At 40.3% G+C, this 23,779-nt stretch overlaps 1 protein-coding gene across 1 annotated transcript; it reads left to right on the top strand.

Annotated features, from left to right (window-relative positions):
* The first annotated feature begins 1,912 nt into the window (after window positions 1-1,912).
* Window positions 1,913-19,979, top strand: LOC127317946 (callose synthase 5). Its single transcript, XM_051348547.2, has 43 exons — window positions 1,913-2,025; window positions 2,111-2,401; window positions 3,468-3,568; window positions 5,269-5,390; window positions 5,481-5,577; window positions 5,682-5,792; window positions 5,901-6,029; window positions 6,113-6,205; window positions 6,675-6,766; window positions 6,839-6,971; window positions 7,059-7,196; window positions 7,269-7,345; window positions 7,424-7,511; window positions 7,594-7,722; window positions 7,810-7,924; window positions 8,432-8,769; window positions 9,766-9,818; window positions 9,897-9,957; window positions 10,030-10,111; window positions 10,186-10,235; window positions 10,373-10,459; window positions 11,163-11,285; window positions 11,373-11,467; window positions 11,575-11,659; window positions 11,751-11,911; window positions 12,820-12,943; window positions 13,066-13,160; window positions 13,258-13,381; window positions 13,450-13,601; window positions 14,462-14,571; window positions 14,667-14,792; window positions 14,873-14,941; window positions 15,797-15,986; window positions 16,249-16,360; window positions 16,463-16,582; window positions 16,658-16,773; window positions 16,862-16,945; window positions 17,278-17,390; window positions 17,575-17,804; window positions 17,887-18,684; window positions 18,825-18,875; window positions 18,961-19,146; window positions 19,441-19,979. Exons 2-43 carry the CDS (start codon window positions 2,143-2,145, stop codon window positions 19,669-19,671), a joined length of 5,850 nt encoding a protein of 1,949 aa, XP_051204507.1. The 5' UTR covers window positions 1,913-2,025; window positions 2,111-2,142; the 3' UTR covers window positions 19,672-19,979.
* Window positions 19,980-23,779: the final 3,800 nt, after the last annotated feature.

Below are 23,779 nucleotides of genomic sequence, written 5' to 3'. Positions count from 1 at the left end.
CGGTGCCGAGGTAGACGCGGCGGCTGCCGAACTCGATGATGCGACCATTCTGCGGGTAGCGGCCGCCGTTGGCGAAGCAGCCCGCATTGTCGTCGATGAAGTCTAGCGAGCCGAGGCGGTAGACGAGACCAGAGACCACACGCTCGCCGGAGACGGTGAGAAGGCCCGCCCGGATATGAACTCCAGCAAGCGCAGCTGCTGGCCCCATGGTGGGCGCCAACTGTCGTCGTGGTGTAACAACAGATGCCATAGGATGGCTTAAGTTGGGGCCGAATGTGCGCTAGAGGATCTGGGGGAGGGTTTGGTTAACAGGGAAAGGGATGGAAAGAAACCTGTATGTATTCCTTAACTTGGCCCTTGGCCAGAGGTAGAAGATGTAGAGTACAAGCTTCTCTCTACTTGCTGATGAACAACCTAATTTCTCTCTAGGCCGAACTGTCCCGCGCAGGGGTGTGCCCCCTCTCCTTATATAGGGGAGAGGGTGGCTTACAAGACAAGAAACCCTAATGGAATCTAAGATGAGCTAAGCTACTTTATAAAGCTACTTTGGCCCGCCTGGCACCGGTTATGACTTTAAACATGGAGTGGTGACCTCCACCGGTATCTTTTACGTCATCATCTGCTTTGGCGCTAGGGCTTCGTTTAAAGCTGAAGTGCTTCACTCATCTTTGTCCTCTAGTCCTTGATGGAATCTTTGACCAAAGTGCCGACATGCTACAGTGACCCCTGGTACCGGTTTTCCGGTACCCTTTCTTCTGGGCTCCGGTATCTTTATACTTAGCCGCACAAACTCTTAGAGCCGGTACTTCGGTATACCCCTCTGGGGATACTGGTTCGCACTAACTCCGGTTAGCTGAACTTAACTTTCGACTCCGGATCACTCTGTGATCCGGTTTACCACTACCATATTATGAACTTGCCATATCCTTGGCCTAGCGGGGGCCATCCCCCGACAGTGTTGTATGTGTGCTTATGTTACACAAGTATAACAAATTATAAGTACAATTGAATTTGAGAGTAGAGACAAACACTCAGTTGCATACATGATACATCCAAATTTGTATAAAGAGCCTCTAAAATTATGTATGTATTTAAATTTTTAGAAAAGAGAGTCCCAAATATCTTTACCGTTTGAATTATTTGACTTAGCTTTGTGTAGATACACATGTATCTGTACATTAAAACACATATGTAGATAAGTTTAAGTCAATTAATGTGATACAAAGATATTCAGATAGATAGATAAGATAAGCCAAATCAATTAATTTTATCGGAAGGAGTAGAAGTTTACTGAATAAATGTTAGATCACCCCAAAAGTATGACTTATCTCGTTTGATGGTTTTGCTTAAGATTGCTTGATGCATAAGCCATGTTAGCCGTTTCAGCGGGTCAAGCGACCCGTTCAAGGGCATTGCCCACGTGACAGCTACGCCTCTCCTGGATTGCCCGCAATAAGACAAAAATCTGATCACCCCTCTTTGCACGGAATTTCTAACCCGCACCCCACTTAATTCACACGGGATAACATCACCTCGCTGACACTGGTCCCCGGCGAGCAGCTCAAAAGAAATGGTGGAGCTCGTACCACTTCCTGCACCAAAAAGTGTACCCTCTCGCAGCGCTGACAGCGGTGGGACACAGCTGTCATTCTTATCCAATGTGCTGTAGTAACTGGGTTGCCAGGTGATAAAAGGAAGTTTTGCTGTCCAATGGCCAGCCACGAGGCCCGGCCCCACCTCGCAGAGAGAGAAATCCATCCCGCGACACAGGGAGCGCAGGCTGCACAGCATTTCCACGGCCTTCACGCGTCCGATGGCAGCCGCGTGGCCGCGTGCCTAAGCAAGAGAGGCTGAGCCGTCGGATCCGGGTATAAATAACCACGCGCACCCGAGCCGTGCCTATTCCTGTCCTCGCCTCCCGACCACCTCCCCCTTTTGGTCTCCATTCCATTCCCGTCAGGACGGCGGGACGCGCGACGCGGAGGCGCAGGGAACCGGAGCGCGCTCGCGGCCTCTCGCTCTAGGGTTCGCTCGTCCGCGCGCTTTCCCCTCCCCCGATTCCGCCCGAATCAACCCCGACCTGCCGCTGACCCTGGTCGTCCGAATGCAGGAGCAGGCCCCGGAGATCGCGAGGAGGCGGCGATGACGACGCCGCGCGGTGGCGGGGATGAGCCGTCGTCCACGGCGTCGGCCGCCGCCGCCGCCGCGAACGACCCCACCACGCCCACGTCGGCGCACGCGTCCGGGCTCAACCGCCGCGGGTCCAGGAGCGCCGCCATGGCCAACTTCTCCATGGAGGTCTTCGACAACGAGGTCGTGCCCTCCACGCTCAACAGCATCGCCCCCATCCTGCGCGTCGCCGCCGAGATCGAGCACGAGCGGCCCCGCGTCGCCTACCTCTGTAAGTCCACCCACACCAAACCATCTCCCCCGTCCCCGTGGCCAGTTTTGGGCGCGTTTTTTGGGTACAGCTTGGCGCATTTGGTCGGTGTCCCAGACGAAACGAGCAACTCGTTATGATTTGCTTGGCTGGCGTCTGACGAAAATTCGAACAGCCTGCCTGTGTAGCGTGATATTTGGGAGGGTTTTGTCCTCACAAGCTCCCGAAATTTCGGGCTGAGATTTGTCGGCCGCGTGCGTCCCGCGGTTTGTGGTTCTATTGGGGTTGCTTAATTTGGCTCCTACGAGTTTAATGGGGGCATGTCTGAGATTTCTCCGCGGATGCTGGTTTTGCTGCGTTAGCTAGATTATCATCAGATTTGGTAAGTTTTTCCTCATTATTCGCGAAGCTGAATTTTGGAAACACCTTTGCTACCTTCCATCTCTCCTGTATGAAGAACGCCTGAGAGGCTGAGAGCGCAGAATAGATTTGGTTCATGCATGCCGTTTCCAACGTTCCCCCTCGATTCGACTGTGTTGCCTGTTCTCGAATTAGTTTGGTATTTGATACGTGTACGTTCTGCTTTTGTTTCAATCATCTTATGGTGCTTAATTTGCTCCATCGGTTTGCTTGGAGAGTTGGCGCACCATATATCACGTGGATCGAGTGGGTTCTTCAGTTTCCCTATGTGAGATTTGTTGGCCTATGCTCTGGCTGTACATGCTGCGTTAGATTTTGGTTTCTTATCGTTTTTGGGAGCTCATTTTGGGTCAGGTTGGCTTCTGTAAGCTCCAGGTATTCGTTTAGTACCAAATTACTCTTGTTTCTGGGAGCGCAGAGGCCGCAGATTTGATATTCAGTTCGTCGCGTTTCTGACATTATTTCCCTCTCGTTAGTTTGCGTTCGTTTGTGGTTTGAATCATGTCAGAATATCACGTAGCACGCATGGATTCTGAAAATCTAGCCACGGATTTGATTCAGTTGATGGCTCGGTCATAGTTTCCCCCTCGTTTTGTTTGAACTTGATCGTCTAATGGCCCTTATTTCTGGCTTTCAACTCACGTTGATCTGTTTCACTGTGAATTAGGTCGGTTCTACGCATTTGAGAAAGCACACCGGCTTGATCAGAACTCTGTCGGTCGTGGCGTCCGGCAGTTCAAAACGGCCCTGCTGCAACGCCTAGAGAAAGTGAGAGACATCCTCTCTGTCTCTTTCCTTCCATAACTTATGCATGATCTAGCTGTGTTGGCGTGCACGAGGGTATCTGTTGTTTGTTTGATACATTTCATTTTGCGCATGTTTCCTTGCTGGTTTTGAGATGTCTAGCTAGCCTGTGACTCGGTGACTTCATTTGGGCTTCCTGGATATGTTATGCAAGTTGGTGATTTTTTCATACTATCTTAGATTTGAACGCTTGCGGGATTAAGTATATATATGGGTGCGCTCGATTGTTTTGTTAATAAGAGTCTCAGAGAGTTAAAAACATGCTGCAAGCTAATATATATGTCTACCTTAATTTAATATGTCAATGTACCAGTGGTCCGAGTTACACTTACACCGTGAAAATGTCTTCCTACTTTTCACTTTTTTGCTGTATATATTACATGATCTTTAACATGAAGAATATGGTCACTGGACTTTAGTTCAATATAAATTTGTTTCATGATAAGCTTTTACTAGCTCCATTCCCAAATACATGATGCCAAAAGCATGTAGTCAAACCAGTCTCTCTCTGACCACTAACAAACTATTTATATTTGTTTGTAGAAATTGTACCATTATATTATATTTGTCATGCAAAGTAGTCTTCACTATTTTTTCTATTCACCATGTTGTTCATTCAAGACTATGCAAAAATCAAAATGTTATATATGTTAGAACGATAGAGCATTTATTATTTGCTTAGTGATAAGTTGATATCTCCTGACAGTTAATCTGGATATTTTCTTGTGGTTAACTTAATTTGATGACCGTGTTGGAGTTCTGATAAGCCAAGCAAACCTGCAAGCTGACTACCCTATCTGGTAGATAAAGAACATTGTTCCAGTAATAGAATGTTGTTCTTCGAATCGTCAAAAGCATGTAGTCAAACCAGTCTATCTCTGACCACTAACAAAATATTTATATTTTTGATAAAAATTGTACCACTATATTACATTTGTCATGCAAAGCAGTCTCACTATTCTTTCTATTCACCATGTTGTTCACTCAAGACTATGCAAAAATCAAAATGTTATATACTCCTATGTTAGAACGAATAGAGTATTTATTATTTGCTTAGTGATAAGTAGATATCTCCTGACAGTCAATCTGGATATTTTCTTGTGATTAACTTAATTTGATCACTGTGTTGGAGTTGTGATAAGCCACGCAAACCTGCAAGCTGACTAAATCCTATCTGGTTCTGGTAGATAAATAACAGTGTTCCAGTAATAGAATGTTGTTCTTCGAATCGTCAACAAATATAATGTTGTTCTTGGTTCTAAACCTCTAATTATTTACAGTTGTTAAGTCACAACTAAACCTTCAGTGCACATTTAACATTTCTCTCGTGTGTCTGTTGGGAAGAGGGTTGGGTTTGACTGATTTAATATTATACTGCCCTCGTGATTCGTCTCAATTGATCAGTTTCATATGAATAATTCTTGTTTATTAGAGATAAAATGAGGTAGCCACCTTCTCATATTTACTCGCCTTTACAAACAATGATCCAGTTCAGTTTTACAAATTTGTTTCCTGCTTGAAATGGCTAGGAAATGTAGAAATAGGGAAAGGTACAGGCCGGGGTAGGGTTGCCTTTCTTTCTAATTGAATCTTGCATAACCTATCCAAATATCTTGTTTTACGAATTTCGGTATCGCTCTTAGTATCTTACCCCAATCTAACAGGACAATAGCCCCAGTCTTGGGAAGCGATTGAAGAAGAGCGACGCCCGCGAAATTGAGAGTTTCTATCAACAATATTATGAGAACTATGTCCGCGCCCTCGACAAAGGGGAACAAGCTGACAGGTAACTTTCAATCTCAACATATACTGTGATCTCCTCGATAATCACAATCCTTGCCTCACAAACCCAGTCTTATGCCAATGTCGCCTGCAGGGCTCAACTTGGGAAGGCCTACCAGACGGCCGGAGTCCTCTTCGAGGTGCTCTGCGCCGTTAACAAGAACGAGAAGGTTGAAGAGATTAACCCTGAGGTTTGTGCTCACTCCAGTCTGTGCCCTAATAGTCGTTGTTCTCTCTCAATTGAAATCTAGGTTCCCTCTAATGCAACGAGTGTCTCTAAATTTCCTCTGCGCAGATTGCTCGCTTGCACAAAGCTGTGCAAGAAAAGAAAGACATCTATGCGCCGTTCAATATTCTGCCCCTCGATACTGCTAGTGCCTCCCAATCCATCATGCAGCTGGAGGAGGTATGTACGGCTCACAACAATGTGACCTGTTCTGTCAAAACAAATAATTCCATCGTGTAGTGGTTCAATGAAAGAAACTGACATGGCCATCGAATGCAACCTTAACAGATCAAAGCATCAGTCGCAGCGCTGCGGTATACCCGGGGCCTGACCTGGCCTTCTACATTCGAGCCCGAAAGGCAGAAGGGGGGTGAGCTAGATTTGCTGGATTGGTTGAGAGCTATGTTTGGCTTTCAGGTCTGCTAGTCCCTCTGGACAAACCAATTTCAGTTTTCCCATTTTATTACTGATCTAACACCAGCGCGTCTTCTTGTGTGCAGCGGGACAGTGTTCGGAATCAACGGGAGCATTTGATTCTCCTCCTCGCAAATGTGCACATTAGACTTGAGCCAAAGCCTGATCCGCTCAGCAAGGCATGCTCCTCTATCGATATTTACTTTGATAGCTTGACTTTATGGACAGAAACATGATAAGCATAAGATCAATGGGTATTCCATACTAAGAAATGCGGTGGTAACCTTTGAGCAGAACAGGATATCTTCTCCAACATAAAGTTATTTTTCATTTGATTAGTAGCCAATTAATTTTTTTCAGCTCTATATTGTGATTGTTGATGTAATTTGCCATAACATACACAAACAGTTTAACTTTTTTGTCTTGACATTACTTTTGACTTCCATAGTCTTCACATTAGAATTTGCTGGACTTTTGACATAACTGCTTGCATTTTTATTGATTAAATATTCTGTATGCATTCCTCTGAACCAATTGCTTGGCCAAATAAAATTAATTACACCCTCCATTTACCGTGCTTTCCATATCTACTTTTTGTTCATCAATACTTGTTGATTGACCGCAGTTGTTTTTTCACCCATGAAACAGCTTGATGATCGAGCTGTTGACGTAGTGATGAATAAGCTATTCAACAACTACAGGAAATGGTGCAAATTTTTGTCACGGAAGCATAGTTTGAGGTATAAAATTCCTTACATTATTTTCCTTTCCTTTTTTTGTACAGTACTATTTTGATAATTTTGTAACTGCAGAAATCCTCCGGGTGCACAACCACAGGAAGTTCAGCAGCGAAAGATTTTGTACCTAGGTCTTTATCTTCTCATCTGGGGCGAATCTGCAAATATCCGGTTTATGCCAGAGTGTCTTTGCTACATTTTTCACAATGTAATTTGCACATTCTTAATTGTTGTATCAAGTACCTGAGCTCTCTGCAAAATTATATTTTTGAACGATATCTTTCAATGTGTTCAGATGGCATATGAGTTGCATGGGTTGCTTGCTGGAAACGTTAGTATTGTGACTGGCGAAAACATAAGGCCATCTTATGGTGGGGATGAAGAGGCATTCTTAAAGAAAGTGGTAACACCTATCTATCGTGTCATCAAAAAGGTAATTTGATAGACTACCATCATCTGAACCCAAAATTAGTTAGTTCTACATATAATTGTGGTGGTTTTGCAGGAGGCAGGAAAAAGTAAACATGGAAAAACACCACATTCAGCATGGTGTAATTATGATGATCTAAACGAGTACTTTTGGTCTGTTTGCAACCTTATTTGCTGGTCACATACTAACAGCCTTTTCACATTTCTCTAATAAATCCTACTTTGTTGCAGGACATCTGATTGTTTCTCACTGGGATGGCCAATGCGGGACGATGGTGACTTTTTCAAATCTGTGCATGATTCAAGGCGTGTAGCAGTGGTACAATTGGACATCAGTCTGTCAATATTTCTTACCAAAGAATTTGATTAGGAAGGGAATACTAACAAATAAATATTTATAGGCTGGAAGCTCGTCACCAAAGGGTTCTAGTAAAAGTACAGGGAAGACAAATTTTGTAGAGACAAGATCGTTTTGGCACATCTTCCGTAGTTTCGACCGAATGTGGACTTTCTATCTATTGGCTCTACAGGTACTGTGCTGACATTTTAGATGAACTTTTTCTCTGGACTATCGTTTGACACTGAATGTGAATCCTCGACCTTCATTAACCAAACAGGCGATGTTGATTTTTGCTTGGAGTGATCATCCGGTGACTGAAATCCTACGGAAGGACCTCTTATATTCTCTGTCAAGCATATTTGTCACAGCAGCATTTCTACAGTTCCTCCAAAGTATGTTTCCCATTGCATATACTTGATTTATATGCATGGCATTCTATTTAGCATGTAATTTTTTCGTATTCTTTGTGAGAACGTGAAAATTGTAGCATGACAGGTGATAAATGTTGGCATAATATTATCTGTCAATGGATCTCCATTGGATGTTCTGTTCCCTTTATGTATGCACCACCATCTGCTTTTGTTCAATGTTATTACCATAAGACTATGTTAAGCTAGGTGCCTAGGTTACTGCAAGAGAATACTTACTCAGTAGAAAGCAACTGGCAAGACTATTCATGTAGGCTTTTCCCAAAAATGGATGTATCTACGCACTAAAACATGTGTAGATACATCCATTTTTGGGCAATTATTTTGATCCGGAGGGAGTATTACTATATGAAGCAGTCACGTTCTTGAGATTTTCTCCAGTTTGAAACTCTTCTGGTGTTATGAATGTTCTGGTGCAATAACAAATTCGTTGCTCAAATTGAAACTGATATTTCCTTTAATTGATGGCAGGTGTTTTAGACTTTATTCTGAACTTCCCTGGTCACATCAGATGCAAGTTCATTGATGTTGTCAGAAATATTCTGAAGATAATAGTTAGTGCCGCGTGGGCTGTGATTCTTCCATTTTTCTATATCAGCACTGCAGCAAAAGTCAATATACCACTGCTGAAAGATCTGCAAAAGTGGTTTGGTTATGCGAAAGGAGTACCACCCATGTATATCCTGGCTGTGGCCGTTTACCTGATACCTAACATCATAAGTGCAGTGCTCTTCCTGTTTCCAATGTTCCGAAGGTGGATAGAGAACTCAGATTGGCATATTGTTAGACTGCTATTGTGGTGGTCTCAGGTATTCAATTCAATCTATTTTAGTTTCTGTTATTGAGAAAATTACTTATGTAGCTTGTTGTAATTATTCATATCGAAATTTCTGCTACGAGGCAATTTTTTACTTAAGGTAGTGCGTGGTAAGATGGTACTACTGTCTCCATAAAAGGATGTCGCAAGTTTGTCTAAATTCGGATTTATGTATAGATACATCCGAATTTAGACAAATCTCTGACATCTATGTATGGACGGAGGGAGTACTTAATTTTGTACTGTAGAATGAATTTGATCACAGCATGCTATGTCTTCTTTCCATCATGGATTTTATTTTTGGAAACATCCTGAAAATATTATTTATACGATCAAGGATCAAGCTAATTAATCTAAAGCGTCATCTTTGAATGTGGACTATCAGTTTATTAGTTTGCATATTGCTTTACATGCTAATCACTTGTCAGTTGTCTTGATATCCAGACGTATTACAGTTTATTATTTGTTGTAGTATCTTAGGAGATTGTGAAACGAATGATATAATTGTAATCTGTTACTTGGGAGAAGAGAAATAATCCAATGATTTCTGATGCCAGGGCAGACACTATCCTATCACTATTCATTTTATTATATGTTTGAAAAAATCCACAGCATGGGTAGTTGGAGAGTTCTTCAATGTTTATGAAGATTAAGAATTCTCACTTCTCTAACAATATGGGTTCAGTTGAACAATACTTTGAATTGTTTACAGTAAAAAAAAACTTTGCACTATTAGAGCTACTATACAGCTAATTAAGTGTCGGGGTTTAGGGTTTAGGGTCGGGGCTTTAGTTAAAATTTGATCATATTTAAAGCTTTAGTTCAAATATGGATCGGATAGAGTAGATGACTTTTGGATCATAAGGCACTGACCATTTGTTTTTGCACTTCTTGTGTCATGGCTTGCTACACTGCACAAATGGCATGCCATTTATTGTCCTTCTCTCCTTGTTCTTGCTCTACACACTAATTTCATAAATAATTGCAGAAGCGAATTTACGTTGGCCGTGGAATGCATGAAAGCCAAGCTGCACTTCTTAAGTAAGCTACCCCTGTTCTACTTTTTTCCGCTAGAGCTTTATTCTGCGGAAAAACTCACTCTCTTCTGTGCACTAAAAGGTACACATTATTTTGGATTTTTCTGCTATGCTCGAAGCTCTCTTTCAGTTACTTTGTCCAGGTAAATTCTACGCCTAGATATTTTGCAAACATGCTTTGACGAGATTGATCTGAAGCTCAGTTCAATTTGCAGATAGAACCTCTGATACAACCGACCAAGGACATAATGGGTGTTCATAATATCCGTTATGAGTGGCATGAATTCTTTCCAAATGGTAATTACAATGGTTTTGGGGTGTGATCTTCATTTTGGAACTCTTTTTTTATGGACAATTTTTTGCCTTTTCAGCATCGTATAATATCGCTGCCATCCTATCGCTCTGGGCCCCTGTTCTGTTGGTATGTGCTTATCCCGCTTGCTAGTGAAGGCCTATCAAACTTATATATATATTAGCTGAAAAGTAGCTTCATCCTTCTCATTTGTTCTGAAATTGTATACTAAATCTTGTTTTCTCATTATAATGCCTTCTATGTAGGTCTATTTCATGGATACCCAGATATGGTATGCCATCTTCTCTACAATATCTGGTGGTATGTCTGGGGCACTTGGACGACTTGGGGAGGTAATAATAAATCTGAAATATTCTCTGTAGCTTGTTATTTTGATCTAGAGTTCAGAATATAATGACCATAGGTCACGTTATGCCTTATACAGAGCTACATCACTTGGGCATGCTTTTAGTACTATTAAGGACTGAACTGAATGTATCGAGTTCCCAGTCAATGGATAAACCCAATAGCTCCAACTTTATAAGCATGTAACGGGCTATATATAATATAATACATCTGTATGCAGAATACCTTGTATGAGAAGGCTTACCGAAATATCTTAATAAGTGGAACTTAGTTTTTTGTTTTTGCAGCATGGAAATTCAGAATAAATTGTATTACATTATAAAACTAATTGTAAGTGGACAACTTTGTTAAGTGGCTAATTATTATTCACAAGGCAAATGGGGTATCCATTTCTAGGAGGATCCTCTGGGCTTCGAACTTGACTCTTATTTATGTTATGCTCATTTGATTAATGGCTTAGGCACCGTATGTAACAACCTTTTTAATATTTATGAAATGAAGCAAAAGAACTTATTGCTGATGACTTCGTGCACGTACTGTTGGATATTCTCCTCTCTAGCTGTCGACATTATTGAACCAATCCTCCCTCTCTTTCTGTGTTATTGCCCTTCTGCGATGTGTAACTTTTTTCTGTAAGCTGAGCTTCATACAGGCTAATTTCTGATGGAGTTGTTACACTCTATTTACCAGATTCGTACATTAGGAATGCTGAGATCACGATTTCACTCTTTGCCTGGAGCCTTCAATACATTTTTGGTACCGTCAGATAAAAGCAGAAATAGACGCTTTTCACTCTCAAAGCGCTTTGCTGAGGTACCAAATGACAGTAACAGCAATTATTTCAAGATTTCACTTATAGCCCCCTGAAAGTCATAATATAATGAAGAATTGAATTTGCAGGTTTCCCCAAACAAGAGAACTGAAGCTGCAAAGTTTGCTCAACTATGGAATGAAATAATTTGCAGTTTCCGGGAAGAAGATTTTATAAGTGATAAGTGAGACTCATAGATCAATTTTACCTATAAAATATTACTTTTGTGCAATTATTTTAAACCGGAGGGAGTATCATTTCAATGCTGCTAATGGACTTTTTGTGATGCAGGGAGATGGACCTATTGGTGGTTCCATACTCGTCAGACCCAAGCCTAAAATTGATGCAGTGGCCATTGTTCTTGCTTGCTAGCAAGGTTTGTAAACCAAATGAAACATGTCCACTCTACTAAGTACATTTTTACGTTTGGCTCTTATCGGGAAATCTGCTTCATTGAAAATTTGCAGATACCTATAGCGTTAGACATGGCAGCACAATTTAGACCAAGAGACAGTGATTTATGGAAGCGTATATGTGCAGACGAGTATATGAAATGCGCTGTAATTGAATGCTACGAGTCATTCAAACTTGTTCTTAATTTAGTAGTGGCTGGAGAAAATGAAAAAAGGTACCTTCTAACACTTCTCACTCTTCATACTGTTTCATGTATCTCTACATGAGAACTGGCATTGATGTTGTTTGTGTACCGATTAGCTATACAGTTCAATGATAACACTCCAAGAAATAAATAATTACATCTGGAACAGACAGTGCTTACTGTTTTTCTTCAAAAAACCATAACCAGTACCTATTAAGGTATAACTGCTATGATATTCTAATTCTCCAGTATTGGCTACTTTATAGGAAATAATTTGTTTTTTTCCAATGTGATGAAAACATCCTTCATAACTACTCTTCCAGTTGAACAGGTGAACACATAGTGGAATGTATTTCTGTACGAATAAACTGGTAATACATGCAACATTTTCACTCAGACTAATGATGCCAAAATCAACATATGCATACCAGTTTTATATTACTTCCTCTGATTCATATTAGTTGACTCAACTTTGTCTAAATATAGATGTATGTAGTCAACAAATATGTCTAGATACATCCGTATCTAGACAAAGTTGAGTCCATTAATTTGGATCGGAGGGAGTACTAATAAGTCTACAACCATGTATGATATGGGGGATGCGAGTCCAAGGTTAAAAGTCTATTAGTTCTACCAAGAATATATAATTAGGCAGTTTTAAATTTATGAAACAGGATGTTCCAAATTGAACTAGAGAGGACTACCAAGCACCGCCATTGTTGCAATATACATGGAAGGGAAACCATGACTGTTTGTAACTTCTAAATGTGTAACTTCTGCTAGATAGGCAGCCTTAATACTATTGAAGTCATCTGTGCATTCAACTTTCATGTTAGTTAGCTTCTTTGACAACATTTTTATTTATCATATGTGCCTTATAATGCATTATTGCTGCTATTTTGATCTCTAGTGACATGTGTGTTCATTAACTTCAACAGGATTATTGGCATTATAATCAAAGAGATTGAAGCTAACATTGCAAAGAATACATTCCTTGCCAATTTTAGGATGAGTGCCCTGCCAGTCCTTTGCAAGAAGTTTGTGGAGCTTGTATCCACCTTGGTAAGCAAGTTTTACTACTTCTACTGAACTCCAATCCTATTTGAGGTTTGCATTTCTTGAGTTTTCTTAAGAAAAGTAGCAACAGCCAATTATTGCTAAGATTACATGGATCACATCTGCAGAAAGAAAGAGATGCCTCAAAATTTGATAATGTAGTATTGCTGCTTCAAGATATGCTGGAAGTGATCACGAGAGATATGATGGTCAATGAGATCAAGTAACACCTTTTACACTCAAGTTAATGATTAACATGCTTCGCATAGAAACTGGTGACTATCTTTTTACTATCTTGTTTACCTTTGTGTCGTTTACAGAGAGCTTGCTGAATTTGGTCATGGTAACAAGGACTTGGTACCAAGAAGGCAACTTTTTGCGGGCACTGGCACAAAGCCTGCAATTGTTTTCCCTCCACCAATTTCAGCGCAATGGGAAGAACAAGTAATAACAGCAAATTCTTATTTGGTTTTTTATCACCAACAAGGCACACTAACTTCACTTGTTTGCAGATCAAGCGGCTATACCTTCTTTTGACTGTGAAAGAATCGGCAATGGATGTGCCTACTAATCTAGAAGCCCGCCGGAGAATATCATTCTTCACAAATTCACTATTCATGGACATTCCACGTGCACCTAGAGTACGCAAAATGCTCTCTTTCAGGTTTGTCTCATATATGAACTTGTCGCATATTGCAGTGTTGTTCTATTTTTCTAAAATATACTGCAGCATTGAAAAGTACTATGTCTCTAAACTAAATTAGCTGGATTCGTTGGGAGTCTGATGGCTACTGACTAATGCTTATTACTGTGCTTCTCAAATATTTTATGTTGTATTTCCGCTTGTCTATGTAAAAAAAATGTATATCCACTTGTCAATGTGCCTTAAATAATACTCCTTCCATTCCATATTAGTTGTCGCTGATTTAGTACAACTTTGTGCCTTAAATCAGGGACAACTAATATGAACGGAGGGAGTAGAAATCATGAGTTTTGATGAATTTATTGTGAACATTTTGGGCATGCAATTATCACGAATGTTGGGACTTTAACTGAAACTGTTGCGGTTTATTCTTCAGGTTTGATTGGATTTTCATTTAAAATTACATTATGTTACTCCTGATTCTGTACATCAGCTCATGTTTGCTTGATGGTAACAAAAAATCCTTCTGTTTTGTGAAACTTTTGTAAAATAAGTGTTGAACTTCCACAATGACTGTCACTCTGCACTTTTGTTACTTGTGCATCTGTTTCCAGCTTATGGAAAAATGCGCAGCTCTCCTCTATTCTGAAAAATAAAAGGGATGTTCTGAACTTCCAGATGGAGGCCTGTACAGTATAACTTTTCTGTACCACCCATGTTGAAGAGCATGTCATAATCAAAATGACAACATCAACGTCACAGATATATCATATCAGTTCACAGCAACAAATATCTGATAAACCTACTTTAAATTTGGTCTGAATAAGAAGTTCTGCTAAAAAGATAGAGCTCTAAATGTTTTAACCCTTGGTCCTGTGCAGCGTGATGACACCATACTACAGTGAGGAAACTGTATATTCGAGAAATGATCTTGATCTGGAGAATGAGGATGGTGTATCAATTATATTCTACCTCCAGAAGATATTTCCAGGTTCCTTTCCTGTTTGATGTGTTTCTTACGCTTATAGTTCTTTATGAATTTGATCACCAGGTTTCTGTCTTATATTCTTCATAATTCTTGTATAGATGAATGGAATAATTTCATGGAAAGAATTAATTGCAAAAGAGAAAGTGAAGTATGGGAAAATGAAGAAAATATTCTTCAACTTCGCCATTGGGCTTCTCTTCGAGGGCAAACACTCTGCCGAACAGGTACTTTGCCATACCCATCAACCTTAATACTTCCTGATAATTTGGTTGATTCCACCTTACATGTCTTATTGTGAATATAGTTAGAGGCATGATGTATTATAGGAAAGCTTTGAAGCTCCAAGCATTCCTAGACATGGCTTCTGAATCTGGTAAGCTTCTTTGACTTCCAAGCTGAGCAGCCCTCTTTAGTACTCCCTCTGTTCACTAATATGACTTTAGATAGTATTTGAAAGTGAATTATATACAAACCAAAATAAGTGGAACTACATACTTAAAGTAGACTAGGTACAAACAAAAGTGAGTGGATCTAAAAAGGAGCTCCAACGTCTTATAAAAGCAAACGGAGGGAGTACATTTATTACAAATAGTGACGATTTCATACTGTAGAATCTCTAAACCTAAAATAACTGTAGAATCTGGGAAGAATTCTGGATGAATTTTGATAGTGAGATGAATAGATTTTCTTCGTAGGGTACCACTAAGATAAGAGAACTAGGTCTACACATCGTAGCAATTTTATAGAAGTTAGACCTATCAATTATCTTATACCACCACTTTCAAATAGACTGGTCTTTTAGAATGGTTGGTTGGTAGAACTATTCTAACATGGTATCAAAGCCTACGGTCTCGGGTTCGAATCCCAGCCCCCGCATTTTCTCCCAAATATTTCTCCGCTCGAAAGAGGACGTGATGGGAGGTGTTACTGTTTCCACATCCAATTTTCGTAGGGTTACCACCATTTTCTAATAGATCGGTATTTTAGAATAGTTGGTCGGTACAACTATTCTAACAAGACCCAATCTTAAATGACACCTTGAAGGAGTCTATACACTGAGGATGCTCTCAGGACCCCCACAACCTTATGTATAAACACTCAAACTGGGCTTAACACTGGAGTCGTCGTACATGGTCCTCCAACAGACTATTTAAACTCCGTTAGGACTCTGCTACCACTCTTATTGGAAACTGATAACTGTACAACATATACCATTTTTTGTTTGCAGAGATACTAGAAGGCTATAAAGCCATTGCAGATCCCGCAGAGGAAGATAAGAAAAGCCAAAGATCTTTGTCTTCTCAGCTTGAAGCTATAGCAGATATGAAATTCACATACGTAGCAACATGCCAGATTTATGGAAATCAGAAACAGTCGGGTGATCGACATGCAACAGATATTCTTAACTTAATGGTGAAGTAAGTGATCTCGATGATATATCTTCGAAACATAGTATACGGAATTTGTTCAATCGCAGGACACACCATTTCTACCACAATGAGCATAATATTTTCATTTCATAACTGTTTGGAGACTACATGTCTCGGTTCTGTTTATACTGAAGTTAACATGTAAATGATATTGTCCTTTTCCTTGAGGGCAAATTTCTGGACTTGCTTGTTCTACTTACAGTGTTATTTCCCTCTGCAAAGTAATTTCGGTTTGAATCTGAAACTACAGTTATCCGGGTCTCCGCGTGGCATATATTGATGAACTTGAAGAGAGGGATGGTGATAAGGTGCAGAAGGTCTTCTATTCAGTGTTAGTAAAAGCTCTTGACAATCATGATCAGGTAATCATTTTCGGAAAATGTGGAGTTCAATATTTCTGTTCTTTGGGTCTGATTTAAACCTCAGTACTCACTAGTTCTTATGTACTTCTTTGTCCTGTGAAGGAAATATACCGCATCAAATTGCCAGGACCAGCAAAATTAGGTGAAGGGAAACCTGAAAACCAAAATCATGCGATCATTTTTACCCGTGGTGAAGCCTTGCAAACAATTGATATGAACCAGGTGAACATCATGGTTATGATAACTCTTACTAGTACGCATGTTGCATTCTCTCTTGTTCTTATCATTTCTGTTTAGGACAATTATTTGGAGGAAGCTTTGAAAATGCGGAATTTACTTGAAGAATTCAACGAAAGCCATGGTGTTCGTCCTCCAACCATTCTTGGAGTACGTGAACACATATTCACCGGAAGGTATGTTTGTAATCTTTGCAGTGGTTTTTTACTTTGTTTTGTTTGTCCAACTTGCAAGTGCCTAACATCTGATATCGATGGATTGTAGTGTGTCATCTCTTGCCTGGTTTATGTCAAACCAAGAAACCAGCTTTGTGACAATAGGACAGAGGGTTCTTGCCAATCCACTAAAGTAAGTCTGAATCACTTTGATATGTCCTATTTGAATCAAGGGAAATTCATAATTATCACGTGGGACATTGTCATTACATGCTACAATGAAGTTGGAAGTGCTGAGCATCAGTGGTGACTATCTCCTAGCAAATAAAATAAAGCTCTGGATGAGCACTTATGTTTTTCACACGCACATAGATGTAATTAGGTCATAAATATTAAAATAACAAAATGATGTTTCCTGCAATCTTCCTGGCATCAAAGCTTTTCAAGCTAAAGAATGGCATCAATTTTATACTACGTACTATGTAATATGATCTTTATATCTGACATATTGTGTTTTCTGGGCAGGGTGCGTTTTCACTATGGGCATCCTGATGTGTTTGATAGGATTTTTCACATTACAAGAGGTGGAATTAGCAAGGCTTCCTGTGGTATAAACTTAAGTGAAGACATTTTTGCTGGTATGTGCTTCTCCATTTATTCTGACTGTTAGCTGTGGTTTGGGGCAATTTCTGATGGATAGGTCTCTTGGACCTTCGAATCGTCCTATATTTAACTAGAGCTGGGTTTGACAACTGATACAACACATGGGGCTATATGACCCATTTGTGATCTTGGACAAAACAAACTGAAATTTGTTTTCAGGTTTCAACTCAACTCTGAGGCGAGGAAATGTCACCCATCACGAGTACATTCAAGTTGGAAAAGGACGTGATGTTGGTCTGAACCAAATTTCACTCTTTGAGGCCAAAGTGGCATGTGGTAATGGAGAGCAAGTGCTTAGCCGAGATATCTACCGTTTGGGTCACCGCTTTGACTTCTTCCGAATGCTCTCGTGTTACTTCACAACTGTTGGATTTTATGTCAGCTCAATGGTACAAACCATTTGCTTCATCAAATGTGTCTTCATCTGCCATCATGCATGTTTTCTGATGTTCTTGTTCTATTGTTGTGCAGATGGTTGTCATAATAGTCTATGTTTTCTTGTATGGAAGACTTTATTTAGCATTAAGTGGACTTGAATTTGCAATTATGAAGCAAGCACGGATGAGAGGTAACCGTGCTCTTCAGGCAGCTATGGGATCCCAATCAATTGTGCAGCTAGGTCTCTTGATGGCCTTACCTATGTTCATGGAGATTGGACTCGAAAGGGGTTTTAGGAGCGCCTTGGGAGATTTCGTAATCATGCAGCTTCAGCTATGTGCAGTATTTTTCACCTTTTCCCTCGGGACAAAATCACATTATTTTGGCCGCACAATCCTCCATGGCGGTGCAAAATATAAAGCAACTGGCAGAGGGTTTGTTGTTCGCCATGTAAAGTTTGCTGAAAATTATAGAATGTATAGCAGGAGTCATTTTGTGAAAGGACTTGAGCTCATGTTACTACTAGTAGTGTATGAGTTGTATGGTGATGTGGCCACAGATTCCATTGCCTATGTTCTGCTGACATCATCCATGTGGTTCCTGGTTATCACATGGCTGTTTGCTCCATTCCTCTTCAACCCATCAGGATTTGAATGGCAAAAGGTGGTGGATGATTGGGATGACTGGAACAAGTGGATAAGCAGCCGTGGCGGGATTGGTGTGCCGGCCACTAAGGCCTGGGAGTCCTGGTGGGAAGAGGAGCAGGAACACTTGCAGTCAACAGGATTAGTGGGCCGGATATGGGAAATCATCTTATCCTTCCGATTCTTCATGTTTCAGTATGGTATCATGTACCATCTGAATATCTCCAATGCAAACAAAAGTATATCGGTAAGTCGTCCGCCTTACTTGAGCTATTATACAACTCTAGTCGAACTAAATGAGTTTCATGAGATTTTGAGTACATAATCTTTGTTTGCTAATATAATTTCATGACCGCGTCCCCTCTTTATTTGATTTTGTGGCTTCAGGTTTATGGTCTGTCTTGGCTGGTCATTGTAGCAGTAGTGTTGGTCCTCAAGGTAAGTTTCATATGCTTGTCATTGATGAAATCAACAAGTAGGTATCTATCCTTGTTACGCTGCTGATCAGGTGCCATTTCCTTAGGTGGTCTCTATGGGAAGAAAGAAATTTAGTGCAGATTTCCAGCTTATGTTCCGTCTCCTCAAATTGTTCTTGTTCATTGGATCTGTTGGAACTCTTGCCATACTTTTCACCCTTCTCCATCTTACAGTTGGTGACATATTCGCCAGCTTCCTTGCCTTTGCACCCACAGGATGGGCCATTCTTCAGGTACACCATCAGCTACCAACCTTTACCTTTTGTTTCGTTTCACGGTTTTACCCCCAGCTTATAATGAGAGTATCAATTCAAAAGAAGATTCAAAAAATAGGATTCTGGTCAAGTTAAAATGGTTATGAGCAAATTTGTGGACTCTGTTTGTTTCTGTAAAATTATGGACTCTGTTTGCCCGCGTACAGTTTACTTGCTCCTGAACTAATTTTCTGCTGTTAAATGTTGCAAGATCGCCATGAGAAAGTTTGATATTTTTCACTGGCTCTAATCTGTTTGGCATCATTGGAACAGATATCACAGGCAAGCAAGCCGGTGGTGAAGGCCTTGGGCCTATGGGGATCAGTCAAGGCATTGTCGAGGGGGTATGAGTACCTAATGGGGATCGTCATCTTTGTGCCAGTGGCGGTGCTGGCATGGTTCCCATTCGTGTCGGAGTTCCAAACCAGGTTGTTATTCAACCAGGCATTCTCCCGAGGCCTCCAAATCTCTCGCATCTTGGCTGGCGGGAAGAAGCAGAACTGAGATGAGTCTAGGATCGAGGTGGCCTTCAGGATAGGAAGAGGTAGAAATTAGCTACAGGATCCCTTGTACTTTGGTGTTGTTGAGTGGGGCATTATATGACTGCTGACACGCTGACGCTTTCACAAGTTTTCTTTACTTTTATACACATAGGGCAGTTTTTCTTAGGCATTTTCACATGTATATCTCATGCTAATTCACTCTTACGTCTGTTACTAGATTGTACCATGCCCCACAACAGTTGCAACCAGAAAAAATGTCCTTTTAGATGCAAATATGAAACTGATTCTGTGCATGAAGCAGCAAAAACAGTTCACTCTTTTTAGATGCAAATATCAATGTGATTTAGGTGCATGAAGATGTCTGTCTGTTTGTATAATATGGTGTACCAATCAGTTCCTGCTTTCTGCTTGGGATCTGAAACTCTGAATTTATGTTGTGTGAGATGTATTTTTCTAGAATACAAGAGTACTTGCATACGTAGGTCTGTTTTGGACTGTTGCGGCATACGAGTAGAGCATCAGTTCGATGGAATTTTGCGTTCTTTTTCATACATAGACGAGGATAATCGTGGCAGGGACTAGATTTCAGTAGGGTGTGAATTATGCCAACTTAACAACATGTGAAGTATTGCGTGGTACACGTGATAAGCTACTTTCAAACAAACAAACAAAAAAACATGTGAAGTGAAGGGTGACATTAAGTTTTCTTTTATGGGAAACGCATAAGCTTTATTATGAATGATTGTTGGGCAAATCGCTCTTTATAATGACGCGTACCACGTTTATCGTGTGGTACACGTGATAAGCTACTTTCAAACAAACAAATAAAAAAAATGTGAAGTGAAGGGTGACGTTTTTTAGATTCTCAGGGAGACATCCTCCCGGGTTCCATTCATATAAATGAAACCAATGTCCAGGTTACAACGAAAGTAAAACACACCCAAAACGCCATCTGCTTACCACCTAAACAGGAAACAAGTTTAGAAACACACAGCCAGCCCCTCCCTCCAGGAGCAGCCGAACCAACTTACATCTCAGCGCAGATCAAAAGCTCAGCCACAAAAGCTCAACACCGTTTTCTACCAACACAGCAAAACGATCTACCTCTACTACTCCAGAAGCCAGGAACTCAGTTACAGCAACATCAAGAAACTGCCAGAGCCTAACAACCTACACCAGCACTGCATGCTTTTGGCATTTTCACAGCACCACATGCACCGAAGCCTCTTCCTCCGGATGCTCCTTCAGGTATTCCAGTGAGGCTCTCCCTCCATGTGGCAGCTTGGAAGCAGGAGCCCAGGAAGCAATCCAGTCGAAGGAAGAACACTTCAGTTTTGTGCCAGCCTGAGTGGAGCCTTGATTTTGCTCACCAAGTGATCCATGAACAGATCCACTTCCTTCCACACCTGATCCTTGAAAGGAACCTTCCAATTCCTTAGGTAAGACAGGATCACATTCCACACCTGCTTTAAACTCAACCAAGTAAGTCTATTGAACACTAAACTATTCCTAGAATTCCAAATCCCCCAAAGAATAGCAGAGGAAATGAAGTTAAATTGCAGAAACTTCTTATTGCAAAGCCATTTACTAGCAATATCTAAGTATTCTTTTACTCTACATCTAAAAACCTCCTCAACCAGACCCCAGATTTGTCTTGCAACAATACAATCAAAAAAGAGATGATGAACACTTTCAAACTCTTTACAGAAGGAACATTCCATAGGTTTTGGAATACCTCTCCTTCTCAGATTATCCCTAGTCATAATTTTATTTTGTGACACCAACCAAAGGAAAATATGGATTCTTGGAGGGATTTTTAGTTCCCAAACAGAAGGTAAGTAAATTGGAGTCACTCCCCTAAAATTAACTATAGCATACATAGATTTTGATGAGTAAACCCCTTTAGTTTCATAAGACCAAATCAATTGATCCTCATCCTCACTAAGCACTATAGTCTCAGCAATGGCTAGCAATTCTTGCCATTGGGACATCATGTCCTCAGAAAAGGTTCTCCTAAAATCAAATCTCAAATTAGCACCATCCCACACCTCACTAACAGTTCTAGTTTGTTGATTACATACAAAATAAATGTCCCAAAATTGGGTAGCTAAGTTAGAATTACCAAACCAAATGTCTTCCCAAAACCTAACACTTCTAAATTCCCTATTTTCCACTTATATCCAAATCTAACAGCTTCTGCTGCCCCCATCACCCCTTTCCAGAAGGTAGATGGGTGAGCATCATGGCAACAGAGGATGTTGGGATCCCTAGTATTATACTTGCTATCAATAATTTTCCTCCACAAAGTTCCTTCTCCTTGTATATACCTCTTAATCCAAGACCCTAGGAGGCATAGGTTAAGGTACTGCAAATTTGGGATACCCATGCCACCAAACTCCTTTTTCATACATACAGATGACCAATTTGCTAGATGAATTTTGTTGTTTCCCTCCTCATCATTCCACATACAATTAGCTAATTGTGTATTTATCAGTTTAAGAGCCCATTTAGGGAATTTGAAGAAAGTGAGCAAATAAATGGGAATGCTAGCTAAAACAGACCTAACTAGTTCCCTTTTGGCTGCAGAGGACAGAACTTTCCCCCTCCAACCTGCTAGTCTACTCAAGAGAGAATCAATTAAGGGTTGTAGATCCTCCCTTTTTAACTTGTCATAATGCAAAGGAATCCCTAAGTACTTGATTGGGAAGGATCCCAAGACACACCCAAAAATTTCCAGAAAAGTATTGCATTCTTCCATATCAACATTGATAAGAATCAGCTCACTCTTGTGATAATTGATACGCATCCCAGAGATTTGTTCAAAACAAGTTAGAATCCATTTTAGATTAGTTGCAATTCTATTACTCTTTTCCAGGAAAAGTAAAGTATCATCAGCATACTGGAGGCACACAACTCCTCCAGGAACAAATTCAGGGCAAAGCCCTCTAACCAGTCCCTCATTGCCCCCTTTGAGGAGCATTTTCGAGAAAACATCTACTACAAAATTAAAAAGACCAGGGGACAGAGGATCCCCTTGCCTTAACCCTTTGCCAGTAAGGAAGAAATCACTTTCAACCTCATTAATTTTCACACCCACTGATCCACCAGTAGTTAACTGGTTTATCAGCCTAATCCAGAAAGGACTAAAACCTCTAAGATGCAATATCTCATAAAGAAAATCTAAGTTAACCCTATCATAGGCTTTTTCATAGTCAATTTTAAAGACAAACCCCACCTTTTTTGTCCTATGCACCTCATGTACAATTTCATGTGCAGTGACAACACTCTCTAAAATATACCTACCTTTAATAAAAGCAGATTGATTATAAGAAATCAATCTTCCTATTATCTTAGCCAACCTATTTGTCAAAACTTTACAAAAAATCTTAAAACTGTAGTTAAGTAAACTTATAGGTCTAAACTTCTTCATAGTCCTAGCATCATTTTCTTTTGGTATCAAAGTAATCATGGCAAAATTTAGCCTAAAAATATCTAGATTATCTTCAAACCAGGCATCAAAGAGGTTCATCAGGTCTTGAGCAATAATATCCCAATACTTCTGATAAAAGAAAAAAGATAAGCCATCAGGCCCAGGTGCACCATCAGCATAAGAGCCAAAAACAGCCTCTTTTACCTCTTCTAAAGTAAAACGACTCCCTAACATATCATTTTCTTCTACAGTTACCTTTTCTTCAGGAAGGAAAAAATTATCTACCAGCCTAATGTCAGGTCTCATTTCAGCACCAAATAAATCCTTATAATACTTTTTAGCAATCTCTAACATATCTTTTGTTTCAGTAACAGGACCATCAGGACCATCTAACACAGGTATCATTTTCTTCCTTCTTCTTTGATTAGCTAAAGCATGAAAATAAGCAGTATTCCTATCCCCCTCACACACATCTTTATCTCTAGAACGTTGTTTAGCTTTTATTTCCTCAATGAGCCAAAAGGAACTCAGCTCTTCAAGAATTTGTCTAAATCTTTCAGCCTCCTCATCTAAAAGTTCTTGAGTTTCAGCTTTAATATCTAATCTAGCATATTCCTGGGACAGGGTGTTTCTGCACCCGGGTGCATATGCACCCTTTATTTGAAATACATATTAAATA

Source organism: Lolium perenne, chromosome 7, assembly GCF_019359855.2.
Source record: "Lolium perenne isolate Kyuss_39 chromosome 7, Kyuss_2.0, whole genome shotgun sequence".
NCBI classification, from domain to species: Eukaryota; Viridiplantae; Streptophyta; class Magnoliopsida; order Poales; family Poaceae; genus Lolium; species Lolium perenne.
This window is presented reverse-complemented; position numbering and strand designations above follow the sequence as displayed.

Excerpts from the sequence above, each read along its gene's own strand:
- LOC127317946 (XM_051348547.2), top strand. The coding sequence starts at position 2,143 with ATGACGACGCCGCGCGGTGGCGGGGATGAGCCGTCGTCCACGGCGTCG. Across the intron at positions 11,912-12,819 it reads GCTGGAGAAAATGAAAAAAG|GATTATTGGCATTATAATCA; the intron begins GTACCTTCTAAC and ends TAACTTCAACAG. Across the intron at positions 17,805-17,886 it reads GATTTTATGTCAGCTCAATG|ATGGTTGTCATAATAGTCTA; the intron begins GTACAAACCATT and ends ATTGTTGTGCAG.